Raw genomic sequence first — 17,438 nt, forward strand, 5'->3', positions numbered from 1 at the left:
CTAGCCTGGGAATCGTCTCTGTAGAAGGGGAAAACAGTGATAGTACTTGTTGAACTGGAATTACTACTAAAATTCAAAAAGCTGACCATGTTCATTGGGTCACCAACCAATCTTATTTAAATCAGGACCATCCAACAGAAACATTCCATCAACCATACATGATCTGAATTCTAGTGTATGAGATCAATTTAAATATGGTACACATATAAAAGTCATGAGACATTTTGGTCTTATAATAAATAAGGCGGTGGCCAACTTTTACTCATTAGTAGCTTTTTTTTTTTTTTTTTTTTTGGTCTTTTTGTCTTTGTTGTTGTTGTTGTTGTTGCTATTTCTTGGGCCGCTCCCACGGCATATGGAGGTTCCCAGGCTAGGGGTCGAATCGGAGCTGTAGCCACCGGCCTACGCCAGAGCCACAGCAACGCGGGATCCGAGCCGTGTCTGCAACCTACACCACAGCTCACGGCAACGCCGGATCGTTAACCCACTGAGCAAGGGCAGGGACCGAACCCGCAACCTCATGGTTCCTAGTCGGATTCGTTAACCACTGCGCCACAACAGGAACTCCATTAGTAGCTTTTTTGAGATAAGCTACTGAGTCTTCCTTTCTCCCTTCTTAATGCCAGTGAAGATCATTTTCATTCCAGGGATGTTCTTGGAATTCTCCAAGCACTCCATCAGTGTCTCCTCTCCCCAGGTGATGCCTTTGTTCTTGTTGGCATCTGTGTAAGGGAATCCAGGAGCCTGACCTGTCTTCCGCCGAAACAGACCATGGAGGTTTGGACCAGTCTTATGCTTGCCTCCCTTTTCTACAGTATGGCACTGGGCACACTTCTGGACAAAAATCTTCTTCCCCTTCTCAACATCACCAATTTTAAAATCGTTCTTTTGCTGAACTCAACAGATAGGTGGCCACTCAAAGGCTGGATATCCCGCTTTCTAGGTCCAAGGACACGCCGATCTGCACCTGTGTACCCTGTGTGGTATTTTTGATGTGCCTATTAGCCATCTGTATATCTTCCTTAGAAAAAAATGTCTATTTAGATCCTTTGCCCATTTTTTTTCTCTTTTTTTTTTGGCGGCAGCTTGGCATATTGGAGTAGTCGGTCCAGAGATCAGGTCTGAGCCACGGTTGCAACCTGTGCTGCAGTTGCAGCAATGCTGGATCCTTTAACCCACTGTGCCAGGCTGGGGACTGAACCTGTGTCCTGGTGCTGCAGAGAGGTTGCTTATCCCGTGGCACCACAGCAGGAACTCCCCTTTGCTCATTTTTAATTAGTTTATTTGTTTTTTTATTATTGAGTTGTAAGAATTCTTTCTATATTCTATATACAAGCCCCTTATCAGATATATATGATCTACCAATATTTTCTCCCATTCTGAGATTGTTGTTTCACTTTATTGATAAGTGTCCTTTGAAGCACAAATGCTTTTAATTTTGATGAAACACAATTTATTTTTTATTTCTTATGCTTCTGATGTCATATCTAAGAGTGAATTTCCAAATCTAGGATCACGAAGATATTCCCCCTGTGTTTTCTTTGAGGATTTTTATAGATTTAGCTCTTAGCATTTAGGTCTTTGATCCATTTTGTGTTAATTTTTGTGCAAGGTATGGGGTAAGGATCCAGTTTCATTCTTTTACTTGTGGCAATCTCATTATTCCAGCATCACGGATTGAAAAAAATTCTCTGTTGAATATCCTTGATGCCCTTGTCAAAAATCTGTTGAGTATGGGAGTTCCTTGGTGGCTCAGTGAGTTAAGGATCTGGCACTGTCACTGCTGTGGCTTGGGTCACTGCTGTGGTGTGGGTTTGATCCCTGGCCCAGGAATTTCTGCATGCCACAGGCAGACACACAAAAAAAGTCAGTTGTGTATGGACCCATGGGTTTCTGAATTCTCAAGTTTATTCTATTTTTCTAGATATCTATTTGTGTGCTGTTACCACCCTGTCTTCATTAGTGTTGCTTTGTAGTAAGTTTTTAAAGTGAGAAAGATGGATCCTGAAACTTTGTTCCTTTTCAAGATTGTTTTGGCTATTCAAGGTCCCTTGCAATTCTATATGAATTTTAGAATCATCCTGTCAATTTTTACAAAGAAGCAAGATGGGATTCTAATGTGGACTGCATTGCATCATTAGGACAATTTGGGGAGTACTACCATCTTAACACTAATACTCATCGTCCAATGAACATGGGGTATTTTTCCATTTATTTAGATTCTCTTTAATTTCTTTCAATGATGCTTTATAATTTTCATTATACAAGTCATACTTCTTTTGTTAAATTTATACCTAAGAATTTTATCCATTTTGATGTTGTCATAAATTGAATTATTTTATTTTCATTTTTAGATTATTCATTTGAGGTGTGCAAAAATACAATTTTTATATGTTGATTTTATATCCTATGACCTTGCTGAACTAATTTATTACTTTTAATAATGTTTCAGTGGATTCCTTGGGATTTTCCATATATAATTTCATGTCATCTGTAAATGGAGTTAGTTTTACTTCTTTTTCAATACAGATTCCTTTGATGTCTTTTTCCTCCTTAAATTACCCTGACTAGAACACTTGTACAATGTTGAAGAGAAATGATGTCCACAGACATCCTTGTCTTGTTCCCGATCTTGGGGGAAAGCATCCAGTCATTCACCGTTAAGTATGATGTTAACCGCAAGTTTTCAGAGATGATCTCTATCAGGCTGAAGATGTTTCCTTTTATTCAAAGTTTGTTGAGTGTTTTTATCATATCGAATTTTGTCAAATGTCTGTGTCTACTGAAATGATTATGTGCTTTTGTCCTTTATTGATATGACGCATACCTTTTCTTCTCAAATAATTTTAAAAACAGTTGCATAGGAAGTTCACTTGTGGGGCAGGGAGGTAAGGATCCAGCATTGCTGCAACTGTGATTCAGGTTCAATCCCTGGCCTGGGAACTTCTGCATACCACTGGTGTGGCCAAAAAAGCCAAAACCCCCCTCAAAATAAAAACAAAATTGCATAAAATAATAACTATAAAACTTATTGTTGGGCTCATAATGTTAAAATATAATTTACATGACAATAACACAAAGGAAAGGTAGGAAGAAGACTATATTTGAACAGTTTCTGCATAATATTGGAATTAAGTTAATATTAACCTGAAATTGTTTTGAGATAAAAATGCTATTTTGGAAGTTCCCATGTGGTGCAGTGGGTTAAGGATCCCTCGTTGCCACAACCACAATGCAGGTTTGATCCCTGGCCCAGGGAACTTCCATATGCACTGGTGCAGCCAAAAGAAATGGATATTTTATTCCCCAGAGTAACCACTAAAAAAATTCCAAATAGTTTTTTTTTTTTTTTAAGTAACGAAAGTAAAATCGTGCACTTGAAAATATCTGTTTAACACAAAGGAAGAGAGTAAAAAAGGACAGAGGCACAAAAAAGATATGAGATATATACAAAACAAATGGTAAAATGGCAGATATAAATCCAACCATAACAATATATAAATGGATTCATAAACATGCCAATGAAAAGGCAGAGATTGTCAGACTGGATTTCAGAAAAGCAGAATCTAATTATAAGCTGTCTATAAGAGACACACTAAATTCAAAGACACAAACAGGTTGAAATTAAAAGGATGGAGGAGTTCCCTGGTGGCTCAGCGGGTTAAGGATCTGGCCTTGTTACTGCTGTGTCACAGGTTCAGTCCTGGCCCAGTAACTTCCACATGCCATGGGTGTGGACAAAAAAATTAAAAAAATAAAAGGATGGTGAAAAGATATACAATACAAACAGTAACTAAAAGAAAGCTATAATGACGAATAACAGAGAGTGGACATTAAGGGGGAAATTTTTACTAAAGACAAAGAGGAATATTTTATAATATTAAATGGGATAATTCACTAGGTAGATAACAATTATAAACAAATACATCTAACAAAAGAGCCCTAAAATATATGAAACAAAAACTGAATGAGTTGAAGGGAGACTTACTCTACTGTCAATAATTGATAAAACAACTAGGCATAAAATCAGCAAAGATATAGAAGACTTAAACAACACTGTAATTGGCATTTGTAGAAAACTCTACCCAACAACAGAAAATACGTTTTCTTCAAGTGCACATGGAACTATCTATGATGGACCATAATCTATATGTTATCTAATTATATGTCTAATATATGCTAGGTCATAAAACTAGTCTCAATAAATATAAAAGGATTGAAATAATACAAAGTATATTCCCTGACTATAAGAGAAATAGAAACCAACAATAAAAGCAAATTTAGGAAAATCCATAAGCATTTGCAAATTAAAAATACTTTTTTAGATAACTTTGGGTCAAAGAAGAAATTACAAGTTATATTAGAAAGTGTTTAAAACTGAATAAAATGAAATCAATATATCAAAATTTATCAGATTCAGATAACACAGTGTCTAGAGGGAAATTTATAGCTTTAAACACATATGGTAGTAAAGAAGAAAGTTTAAATCAATAAGCTTTTAAGAATCTAGATGAAAACACTATACCATAGAAAATAGGACATAGTAGACTAGAGTGGGAATCAATGAAATGGAAAATGAAAAAATAGTAGGAAAAATAAATTAAGATGAAATTCTCTAAAAAGAGCAACAAAATTGACAAATCTTTAGCCAGACCAACAGAGAGAAAGAGAGAGGTGTCACCACAATCTTAATGAAAGGGGTACATCACCATTAGCCCTAGGAAAATTAAAAGAATTATAAAGAAATACAGAGAACTGGAGTTCCCATCATGGCTCAGCAGTTAACGAACCAGACTTACATCCATGAGGACGCGGGTTCAATCCCTGGCCTCACTCAGTGGGTTAAGGATCTGGTGTTGCCGTGAGCTGTGGTGTAGGTCACAGATGCAGCTCGGATCCTGCATTGCTATGGCTCTGGTGTAGGCCAGCAACTACAGCTCTGATTTGACCCCTGGCCTGGGAATCTCCACATGCCACAGGTGCAGCCCTAGAAAGAAAAAAAAAAAGAAAGAAATACAGTGAACACTTTTATACCAACAAATTAAACCACTTAGGTGAAATGGGCAAATTCCTAGAAAAACACAAATTATCAATACTGACTCAAGAAGAACAAGATAATCAAAATTGACCTACAAGAAGTAAGGAAATACATTAAAATTAAACATTTTTCCACAAAGGGAATCCAAGGCCAAGATGGCTTCACTGATACATTTTGTCAATACCATACAAACTCTTGCATATAATAAAATAGGAAGGAATGCTTTCCAACTCATCTTAGGAGGCCAGACAATGTTATTAAAAGAGGAGTTCCCGTTGTGGCTCAGCAGGTTAAGGAACCAACATCGTCTATGTGAGGGTGCAGGTTCCATCCCTAGCTTCACTCAGTGGGTTAGGGATCAGGTGTTGCCCCAAGCTGCAGTGTAGGTGCAGATGGGGCCCAGATCCAGTATTGCTGTGGCTGTGGTGTAGGCCTGCAGCTGCAGCTCTGATTCAACCCCTAGCCCAGAACTTCCAATATGCCATATGGGCAACTGTTTTTGTTTTGTTTTTTTTGTTTTTTTGTCTTTTTGCCATTTCTTGGGCCTCTCCCTCGGCACATGGAGGTTCCCAGGCTAGGGGTCTAATTGGAGCTGTAGCCGCCAGCCTACGCCAGAGCCACAGCAACGCGGGATCCGAGCCGCGTCTGCAACCTACACCACAGCTCACGGCAACGCCGGATCGTTAACCCACTGAGCAAGGGCAGGGATTGAACCTGCAACCTCATGGTTCCTAGTTGGATTTGTTAACCACTGTGCCACGACGAGAACTCCACACATGGGCAACTGTTAAAAGGAAAAAAAAATTACTACAAGAAAACTATTGCAGCCTTACTCCAGTAACCATATTAGCAAAGGTAAAAGTCCCTTAATTCTATACCCCCTGCATCTGAAATCTGCCAATGCCTAAATGCCAGTTTCCCAAAACCTTACATAAGATCAACTCTGGCTTTATTTGGGGACATTGTCCCTTACAAGTACAACCCTTCTTTGCAAGCAAACAGAAGTTCATTTTTTTGGGCATCAGATCTCAAGTTCAATTTGATGTTGATCCACCACACTTTTGATCGTTCAACCCCATTTTACAATTGGTTATTGGTTCAGTCTGCGAGTGACAAATGCACTAATGCAGTTTTGAGATGACCAAATTCAATCTTTACAATTTTTGTGGTGATTGCTATTATCATTTTTAAATTTATATATATTTGAACTCCAAAATGCCAAAATACAAGTATAAATTTTGTGAGGAATTTTCTGAATTGACATTTATTAAACAAGAAAAAATCCTTTGAAGCTCTTAGTGGTATATGCAATTGTTCATTTAATATAAAAAAATGGTAGAAAGTCACATATAAACTAGCATATTCTAAGTACCAAGCATAATAGATTTATGATTTCTTCAGGTAGTATCAAAGAAAGTGATTAACACATTTTCTGATTAAGAGAAATTCAGATGAAGATATTATAATCACAGAAAAAATTGTAATGGATGGCCTTCCATACTGTATACCATTGTCAGACTTACAACTCAAATGACATTTTTTTTTATTTGTCTTTTTGCCTTTTCTAGGGCTGCTCCCGCAGCATATAGAAGTTCCCAGGCTAGGGGTCTAATCAGAGCTGTAGCCACTGGTCTACACCAGAGCCACAGCAACTCAGGATCCGAGCTGCGTCTGCGACCTACACCACAGCTCACAGCAACGCCGGATCCTTAACCCACTGAGCGAGGCCAGGGATTGAAGCCCAAACCTCATGGTTCCTAGTCGGATTTGTTAACCACTGCACCATGATGGGAACTCCTCAAATGACTTTAAAAATACTATTTTCACAGAGTTCCTGTCATGGCGCAGTGGAAATGAATCCGACTAGGAACCATGAGATTGTGGGTTCCATCCCTGGCCTCGCTCAGTGGGTTAAGGATCCAGCGTTGCTGTGAGCCGTGGTGTAGGTCACAGACATGGTTCGGATCCCGCGTTGCTGTGGCTGTGGAGTAGGCCAGCTGCTGTAGCTCCAATTGGACCCCTACCCTGGAAACTCCATATGCTGCGGGTGTAGCCCTAAAAAGCAAAAAAAACCCAAAAAACAAAAAACCAACAACAACAAAAACTATCTTCAGAGTATTTTCTAATTCTAAAATTGCAAGCACATCTTCACATGTGCAATGTTTTCTCATGAAAAAGTTTGCTTATAAGGCTGAGAGTGATCCATGCCTGGTGAGAGTTTAGAAATGAAAAAATTGTTACGAAGATTATCTTATTGAGTTAGGAATTAATTTAAAAAGCTTATACTGTAGATAAAACAAATCAAATTTTTGTGGATATTTACATAAAGATGCGAACAATATTTATCCAAAGGTGAAGCGGCATAAATGATTATCTGGAAGGTATTGGTTGCCTTGTCCATCTATATGTATATATCTATATCTCTATACATCTCTAACTCTATATATATGTATTTTGTTTCTCAGGGCTGCACCTGCAGCATATGGAAGTTCCAGTCTAGGAGTCAAATCAGAGCTGCAGCTGCCGGCCTATAACACGGCCACAGCAGCTCCAGATCTGAGCTAAGTCTGCAACCTACACCACAGCTCTCAGCAATGGCAGATCCCCAACCCACTGAGCAAACCCTCATGCTTATGGATACACGTCATGTTTGTTACCCCTGAGCCATGATGGGAGTTCCGCTTTGTCCATATTCTGCGTAATGCTGCCCAAACAGCATCTATGTCTTTCTATTGACATTAAAGCAATTGTCATCAAATCTCTTTCTTACATCAACATTTATGCTGTTTGAACTGAGTGATTAAAAGATTTTTTGATTTTTTTGACATTCAGTATTATTCAGTTCTCTTGAATTCAAAATTCATTGGCTCTCTCTAACAAAATGCAGTTGGGAGAATCCTAAGTTTGTTTGAAGCACTGAAATCATTACTTAATTCTGAAGAAAAAGTCTCAGAATGTTTGTTGAATTTTTAAACAATCCATTGAGTAAAGCTTACTTATTTAGTTTTTAATATCTGTTTTTCACTAGGATTATGCAAATTGAAGGAAGAGCAAACAATGTTACTACTCTGTTTTGTAAAGAAATTCAAATGTGTTAAGAATTGACAAAAAGTTTATCCCTTTAAGCGTCATGGCAATTTTTAAAAGAGACTTATGAGAAAGCGGAGTTCCTGCCATGGCGCAGTGGGTTAAAGACCCAGTGTAGGGAGTTCCCATCGTGGCGCAGTGGTTAGCGAATCCGACTAGGAACCATGAGGTTGTGGGTTCGGTCCCTGCCCTTGTTCAATGGGTTAACGATCCGGCGTTGCCGTGAGCTGTGGTGTAGGTTGCAGACGCGGCTCGGATCCCGCGTTGCTGTGGCTCTGGCGTAGGCCGGCGGCTACAGTTCCGATTAGACCCCTAGCCTGGGAACCTCCATATGCCGTGGGAGCGGCCCAAAGAAATAGCAAAAAAAGACAAAAAAAAAAAAAAAAGACCCAGTGTTGTCTCTGCAGTGGCTTGGGTCACTGCTGAGGCACCAGTTCGATCCCTGGCCCAGCACAGTGGTTTACCCAGCATTGCCATAGCTGTGGTGTAGCTCGAAGCTGTGGTGTAGCTTGCAGCTGTGGCTTAAATTAGATCCCTGGCCCAGGAATTTCCATATGCCACAGGTGTGGCCATTTAAAAAAAATCTGCCTAAATGATACTGTGTTATAAAGCACTTTTCTTCACTCAACAGTAAGTTTTGGGGTTCTTGGTTTGGTTTTTTTTTTTTTTATTTTTTTTTTGCCACAGTGTGCTGAGGCTTGATGTGTTGATGTGGGCTCTCAGCTCTAAGGGAACTCCCAATATTAAGTTTTTAGATCTATTTATATTGCTGTATGTACATTCAGTTCATTGCTTTTAATGTGCAGTATATTTCCATTTTACTTATCCATTCCCCTAGTGATGGACATCTATATTGTTTCCATTTTTTCCCTTCCTATCAGAAAATGTCAAAGAATATCTCCACACATAGTTCCATATGGGGTTAAATGAGACTTCCAGTGGGGTTTTGTCTCATCCTCACATGGCCAGCTTCTCCTCTTCCTTTAACCCTCAACTAAAATGTCACATCTCTTACCATCCTATCTAAAGCAGGTTATTCTTTCTCAGTTATTCTTTCAGTCCCTAGTTTGTTTCTTTCAAAGGATTTACAAAACATTGAAATATTGTATTTATTTCCTTTTTTTTCTCTCTCCCCCACTGGAACATAAGCTCTATGAAGGCAGGTACTTTGTCTCATGTACTTTTGTATCCTCAGCATCTAAGACAGTGTTTGGCATAAGTAGGTGCCCAATAAATATTTTATGAGTGAATGAAGGAAGAAAGAAGGATTAGAAAAAGGGATAAAGCTCTGGAGAGAAAATATGAGGATGATCCCAGGGAACTTGGCCAGTTGAGTCCTAAGGTGAGAAAAGCCGGTAAAAAATGATCTATGATGAGAAATGATTGGGACCCTAGGAATTGTGAAATCTGATACTAAAATTTAAGTTCTTTTTGTTTCTGTGCTGTACCCCCCTTTCAGTATCCTCAAATTTTTAAGCCTATTTCTCATAAAAGCTAGTTAGGCTTTGGAGAATCAAAAAGAAGAGGTCTGTGTCAATACTTGGTACAAAATATTATGAAGTACTGACAGTAACTGCAGATGAGGTAGTATAAGAGAATGAGGGAAAGAGGCAGCAATAGGTATTTAGAGTGTGGGGTGATAAGAAGCCACCAGAGAAGTTGACCTCTCCAGAATCATCAGAGTACTCCGAAGGATACTGTACTTTCACCAATTACATGAAATAGGAACTTTATATTTATACATTAAAATAAAAGGTAACCCCAGAAGATTTGGAGACATATATTACACATTTTCATGAGCTTATGCAGCGTTCTACAGAATTCATAAGACATTTAGAACTTAGGCAAATATATTTTTCCATCAGTGGTGTCATTGGCTGGTTGACAGTTGAGACTATTGGTAGCAGATGTAGAGAAACTAACTTACTAACCTGACTCTGAAGCTCTATCATTAGAGGTAATGGAAACTTACAAGGAGATTGGAAAGATCAGCCTATCCTATTCCCTGTGGAACATTTGAATTAAATCACCCCTGGTACCCCTCCATACTCCTTCCTCATATACACATGGCAAGGCACATTGGATATCAGGGAATGCTCCTGGCACTGTTTGATGGAAATAAATCCTGCTTAATAGTGTGTTGTGTGAATCTCCTCACAATCAGTCTCAGGAAGTACCGGAGAAAACTAGTATCCACCTTAGGCAGCATGGGATGCATGGGAGATGCTTTCTGACTTGCTGTTGAACAGTGACTAAGGCACCCTGGGACCTTTGATGATCTTGATGTGATAGAGATAAACTGACTCATTGTTTCATCATGAGGCACCTTCAATGATATATAACCTTGAAAAGTGGGGTTTTTTTTAAGATGAACACTTTGGTCTTGCTGAAAGATGGACTCAGCCTGTTTTTCCTAATGATTAAGTAAAGTAAGTTTCTATGTATTTTGCTGAATGGGTGGAAATCATAGAATGGGTTAAACACAAGAGCTTTGAAGCAAGTAAGGCTTGAGGTTGAATTTTGGTTCTGGTACTTGATCACTGTGACCTCAAGCAAGAAACCAATGATCATCACTTTACAGGGTTGTTTAGACTATTAAATGAGATCATGTATACACAGCAGTTAGCACATAATGAGTATTTAATTATTTAATTAATACCTAAAAACACACCAAAAAATCTAATTAAATACCAAATCTAATTGGTAATTATCAGTAATAGCAACTTAAAACAGAAGTTATAACCTTTGTAAAGGTTTATATCTTTGTTACCTTTGTCAGAGTTTCTCCATACAGATGATAAAACTTTTGTTCAACTTAATTTACACAATATAAACTTTTACTCTTGAACTGTGCTTTCAGAGATGATTGTCTGAAGTTAAACCTGTAGAATCTCTGATCTAGAATATATGATAATAATATTCCTCTGGTTGCTCTTCAAAGCTAAGGCTTTTTTATACCTGGTTTAACTTAAAGTTTTCTTAGACATGCTTGTTCTTGTGTTGAGATGAAGCTACTGTATTAGGTAGTCATTCTGGTGTTGGTAGTAGATTCTTAGAAACTTTGATTTTTTTTTTAAGTCCTCCAACCCAAGGTGTTCATTTTCCAGGTAACTGATTTAATAGAACGGGTTGAGGTGCCATGGAAGATTATTAAGCCAACTAGCACAGGGATTCTGGGTGTAAATTTCTACCTTTGATTTAATCCAACTTGAACCAACTGAGCAGCTTATGTAAACAACCTACAAATATGTACTGAGTTGTAGGTGGAGAGATACCAATGATAATACAAACCAAGTCCTTGTCTCCAAAGCACACAAGCCACAAGAGTACCTGGGAACACCATATGTATAACAGAGAAATGCTAGTCATAGGACATTCTCAATCTCCTTCTGATCACCAGTTAAATATTAGACCTTTGGTGGCACACTTTAATTAAAATACTCAAAATGACACTAAAACAAGACAGCAGTAACTATGAAGCAGACTCCCCTACTGGGTGATATTGTTTTGCAATGTCTGTAAATCCCTCTGTAGGTGGCCTTTCCACTTGGCTGTCTTTTAACTTTTATATTGCTGTTTGAGCAAAACTGTGCTGTCCTGACCACAATATCATATCCTCAAAAGACAAAGATCTTTCATGCTCCAGCAAAAAAGGGGTGATTTTCTCTGGTGCCAGTTTAATTTTGGCCTCTGTATGCCTCAAGTGGAGCCCCACTTTACCTTGCAAGATGGTTCAGTCCACTCAGCTCAACATTCTAACTGTTAGATGTCCCTGAAATAGTATGTGTTAGTTGTAGAACCAATACATTTCACTCTATGGGCAGAATTGGTCACCATATTTTGGAAGCTCCAGGTACACCTGTGTGCCTTGGCCAACTGTTTGAGGACTTCATCTCTAACCCATGTAGTCAAGAGTAGGGAGAAGGATGGGAACTGATGTAGGCAGGAACGGATGGACCTCGAAGGATGGGCAAGATTTAAAATTGTAGATGCAGAAATGGTGACTGTTCCAGCTGAGGAGAATGACATTGCCTGTTTCATTCTACAGCATAAAGAATTTTCACTTCCAAGTAATCTTTTCAACTTCACTTCTTGAAGTGCGGGGACAATCTCCATAACAATTCAATTTATCCAAAGGAGGTTGTACAAGTTTCTGTGATGTCATATCACGAAATAACAGTGCCCTTCTTTCACTTAACAAGGTTAAAAAGTACAAGGTACAGACCCATATAATTGGGAGGTTCAACTCTGCCCTCCTATATTTGATTTCTGATTTTTTTTATTGACTGTTTTTCAGAACGTGAAATCCCCTTGACACTTTTCAGTACTAGCAGAAAAGTTCCTGACTCCTTCCTAGCATTTGGCACTGTAAGCTTTCCCTCCTTTAGGCTTGCTCTGACACCATACTCTTGGCTCTCCTCTCCTTCTGGTCATTCCTGCTCAGGCTCTCTGTCCCTTGAAATGATTTTGGCTTTCTCTCTTCTCTCTCTACAGGCTCACAACGGCAAACTAGGGATTCTTAGAAACTGCAAAACACCTTGAGGTAAGCAAGCTCCTTAATGGGGCTTACTAGCTCTCAGACATTATTCTGCCTTGGTTAAATAAAACTGACCCATAGGGACAAATAATGTGGTAACCTTTGTTAGGGAAACTTCCAGCTACCAAATCCTGCCCAGGCACAACAGGAAAAACCTTGAAAGGAGTCCCAGTTTAAATTTCTTTTGATATTGTTGTGCACAGGCCTTAAAAAGATAAGCACCCCTGAGCTTATTTCCCGAGACATTCTCTTCGAGCCCATTTTTAGACAGAAGTTCCAAGCGACTGAATTACACAATCTCGTTCACTGAACTGCCCCCAGCGCCAACCTGGGCCTGGCACAGAGCGGGTCTGGGGGCTTATCTCTCTTGTGGTGACTGTGTCTAGAGTTCAGGTCCTTGGGTAGGCGGAGGGCAGGCAGCCAAAGTGCCAAAGGCTGAAGAGCAGAAAAAGGAGCCATTGTTGGCTTTGCCTAGAGGTGCTGCCTTCAAAATAACTCGTCCTGGAGTTCCCCTCGTGGCTCAGTCGTTAACGAATCCAACTAGGAACCATGAGGTTGCGGGTTCGGTCCCTGCCCTTGCTCAATGGGTTAACGATCCGGCGTTGCCCTGAGATGTGGTGTAGGTTGCAGACGCGGCTTGGATCCTGCGTGGCTGTGGCTCTGGCGTAGGCTGGTGACCACAGCTCCGATTAGATCCCTAGCCTGGGAACCTCCACATGCCGCGGGAACGGCCCAAGAAAATGGCAAAAAGACAAAAAAAAAACCCCAAAAACTTCTCCTGAAGGAACAGACACGCCACAGCTGAGGCCAGTGCGCCGGCACTCGCTCCAATTTTCACCTAGACTCCAAAAACGAAAACAACCTAGGGCGTCGCCTGAGCTCCGGCGGGTTTCGGGGCGGGGACCTCCTGCCCCGCGCAGACGCGTTGCGGCGGACCGGGCCCGCCACTGACGTCACAGGAGCCCCGCCCTTTAGGGGGAGCGGCGGGAGCGCGCGAGCTCTGTCACGCAGGCGCGTTCGCGGGTTGTAGGTGGTGCTAGAGGCTGCCGGGGGGTTGTAGGGAGACGGCGCTGCCGCCATTTTGTGGGGTGTTTGTCGCAGCGCCTGTAGAGAGAAGACGGCGGTTTGGCGGCCTTTCGCGGCCAAAAGGCCTTTTGCTTTTGCGGAGGTAACGTTTCAGGTGGGGTGTACTGGGATGGGCGGCCTCCCAGTCTTATAGGAGTCAAAGCCAGGTGTCGGAAAAACGACCGGGTTCAAGGCCTCGGCGACCGGAGTTCTTTCGCGGCACAACTCTGCTCGTGGCTTTTAAAACCTGAAGTTGCCCAGATGTCATGGTAAATTTAAAGTCCTAGGGCGGAAAGACCTCGGCTCTGCTGCTTATTCTTCACTGGGAGCTCAGGCTGCTCGCATCAAGGCTGCGGAGGCCTTTGCTCCTCCCGTCGGCCACAGCGAGGACCTGTCGGGAGGCCCTTCGAGAGCCGCGGGGGGTTGTGTTGTGGTAGACCCAGCGCTCCCCTCTGTGCCTGGTCTCGGTCGCCGGTAGCATTTGGGTGTTTTCCGGAGTCGCATATCTGTCCCTGTCTGTGAGTGAGCCAAAGGCCCTGGGCGGGTAGGCGGGGGTCGGCGACCGGGCGTCCGAGGAACTGCAAGTCTGCAAGTCCAGGATGGTGGAAATGAGCACGGGAGAGGCAGAAATACTGAGAGGCTCATCCTTTGTGCGGAACTGTATTTTTCCTAAGGTGGAGCTTACCCTTGTGCGGCAGATCTGTATTTCTGATACTTGTATAGCTTGCTGTCCTTGATCCTTAAGCAACCGCTATATGCTTGTCTGAGCCTTAAGAAACAGCATTCAAAACTGCCTGGGTCAACCACCTGGTCCTATTTTATAGCTATGTTTGTGTGATTGTGTTCCATACATACAGCCACAGGCTTCGGCTTCTTGTTATTTATTAAATGCAGTCCTCTTGGATCCATCTAATTGTGATATTTCTAGCCACATTAAATATAGAGAGAGTGCATAAAATTGTCCGCATAAGATATGTCAATCAGAATGCTCACTTAAATCAATAATATAGAGTGTTAAAGGGCAGTAGAGAATCAGATTCCTAAGATGGATATAAACCCGTAGATTTATTCTATCTGCTGTTTTTATTGAAGTATGTCTGGTGATTATAACATGTAGGATTCTTTATTAATTAGAGATGGTGTAACAATTCTAGATTTTCTTTTTTGTGTATGCGAAAGAACCTTGTCTGTGTAACCAGGGTTTGGGATTTTTCTCTTGGTCTCCTGAGGTAATATTTCTGAGCATTATTAGTTGGGGGAGGGGGGCAGAGGACGCACAGGGGACTTCCTAACAGTTGAATTAAAAGTAGTGAACTTAGCTAGAGAAATAAAAACCTTTGGCTCTCCCAAGATGCTTATTCTTAGTTTATTATTTGCATATTGATAATTCTAGTTAAGAATTCTGCCTTGTTACAGATGAGCCAGTTATGGCTGACAGTAGAAGGAAAAAGCAAAACCGAAGTAGGCACATATATTTTGCAAAAACTGCATTGTAGTAGTCATAATAATACCTTTAGTCATCAGATGTTGTAATTTTGCTTACTATAATTTAAGAATGCTTAACTAAGCAATTTTAAAGAGTTCTATGTGGTTAAAATACAGTTTGGGTAATTGAAGTGTCAGGAGAATTCCTCTAGAAAGAAGAATTTTTTTTGATGGCATTTCTGATGACCTTTTGACTCAAGTTAATTTGTGTGTCATTTATTTCAGTTTCCCATATTCAGGTAACTCTGTGTCAAATCAGAATGCTCACTTAAATCAATTTCCAGTAAAAACCCTGAGTAGAGTTTTAAGAATTTTGTTTTACCTAACCAGTGCCTTCTCTTCCTTTTTAAAAGCAAGCTGAAAGAGAAGCTACATTATTAGAAGTATACTTGATGGGCATAGAAATAGCATTAGCGAGAGAAGTCACTGAAAAAAATCTGCATATTTGGTGGCTAGATTTTCTTAGGGAATACCTCACAGGAGATTTCTTATTTCAAAGTCTTTTTTAATCCGTTTGAAATCATTTAAATGTTTACCTGGATTTGTTTGCTTGTTACTGAGTCATTTGGGCAAACTAAAGGAGGTAAATGAACTAAGCTGGTTTGCTCTTATTTACCTTTTTTCAGCTCCTTGCTGAATTGTGAAACTCCCCCTGTTCAGCAGTTTGGGTATCATTGTTTCAAACTTAACTGTTTTGTGAAAGAATTAAGTAGGGAAGAGGGAGATCCTGATCCTGAAAGAACCTATAAGGTTGTAGATGGAGTCAGGAAATTTTTGCAGTTACCATCTGATTTTAGTGTGAACATGTTCATCCTTATAAGTTCATTCCCAGATCTACAACAAATATGTTTAATTTTAAGAATGGCTGCAGGATGATCTGAAAATAAATATGTTGGATAGAGAAAATGAGTTCAGAAAATACTCTTTTATTGCTCTTTCTGTGGAATATTGTGTTGCATTTATGCCCTGTTTATTTTTGTTTTCAAAGTTTGGAGTCATTCTGAGATTAAGAAAAAGGACCTTTTTTTGAGTGAGAAAAATAAGCTTTATTAATGGCTTTTTACCTTTAAAACTAAGTTGTCTCCTATATTTAGTATCCCCAAGTGCTTCTCTGACTCCAGTTATTTGTAATACAGTATTTTGCCAAAGATGCATGACACTTGTGATGTTCGTTTTAAATTAGCTCAGATTTAAAGTTAACGTCAGTAACTTAATAATTTGATAACATCAACAACTTAATTGGCAGATCAGTAATAATTTAACATAGAACAACGATGGTAGAAAGAAAGGTAATGATAAAAATAAAACCAAAAAAGTTATTATTTCTAGCAAGGTATTGTTGTTTACTGAACGATGGCAGTTAGCAAATGTTAGTTGAACACAAGCATCAAGCTGAGAATTTATGCAGAAGAATTGGAAGAAAATATATTAAGGTCTCACAGTGTTACCAATCATTTAGTACTAGATCTGCATGCCACTTAGAATCATCTGACATACCGTGGAATAGTGCCCCCATGTCTTGGAAATGCTACCTGCAAATATTTTAGAACCTCTGTGACCCCCCCATATGCTGAGTGTTTTTATATTAATATAAAATATTTTACTGACTAAACATAACCGTCTGTAACTTCCACAACTCACTTTTCATTTCCATTCATAGATGCGGCATTCCAAAAGAACTCACTGCCCTGATTGGGATAGCAGAGAAAGCTGGGGACATGAAAGCTACAGTGGAAGTCACAAACGGAAGAGGAGATCCCACAGTAGTACACAAGAGAACAGACATTGTAAACCACATCACCAGTTTAAAGAATCTGATTGGTAAATTGCTTTTTAACTAGTAGCATTTTAACACTAATAGTTTTAATGCTTTGTCATTAGCTTATGTAGCTTTCATCTGTCAAATTGTTTTCTAAATTAGTTTAAAAAATTCAGAAAATATTTACTGAGTGCCTATTAGTTACATGCTAGACACTGTAGATGCTGAGTTGTGAGTAAAACAAGAGTTCTTATCCTCATATCTTTGTCAGGGAGCTGTAGGAGACAGCTAATTGAGTCCCAGCTGCCAGAAATGTAGTTGGGGGCATTGAGACTTGAAAGTAAGTTATGATTGCTCACACAAAAGTAAATGATTAAAGGACTGGTTAGCGCCTTTATCTTGTTTGTAGGAGAGCACTTGTTTAGGGTTCCACGAATGAGAGTTCAGGGGCAAGGAAGAGTTATCCA

General features: G+C 39.8%; 1 protein-coding gene and 1 pseudogene across 11 annotated transcripts in view; one reads left to right on the forward strand and one right to left on the reverse strand.

Moving 5' to 3' along the window:
• Positions 1–13,742, reverse strand: LOC106507310 (annotated as a pseudogene).
• The window catches only part of CLK4 (CDC like kinase 4), a 23,486-nt gene continuing 19,720 nt past the window's right edge, over positions 13,673–17,438 (forward strand). For 3 of the 11 annotated variants that reach the window (XM_005654961.3, XM_021084353.1, XM_003123650.6), the window contains exons 1-2: positions 13,673–13,830; positions 16,873–17,033. In XM_005654961.3, coding sequence (XP_005655018.1) covers positions 16,931–17,033 — 103 coding nt within the window. In that variant the 5' untranslated portion in view covers positions 13,673–13,830; positions 16,873–16,930. Of the gene's footprint in view, positions 13,997–16,872; positions 17,034–17,438 lie in introns of those variants that run through there. The other 8 variants (XM_021084354.1, XM_021084357.1, XM_021084355.1 and 5 more) reach the window with 5 other exon arrangements.

The sequence above is a fragment of the Sus scrofa genome, chromosome 2 (assembly GCF_000003025.6).
Source record: "Sus scrofa isolate TJ Tabasco breed Duroc chromosome 2, Sscrofa11.1, whole genome shotgun sequence".
Lineage (NCBI taxonomy): Eukaryota > Metazoa > Chordata > Mammalia > Artiodactyla > Suidae > Sus > Sus scrofa.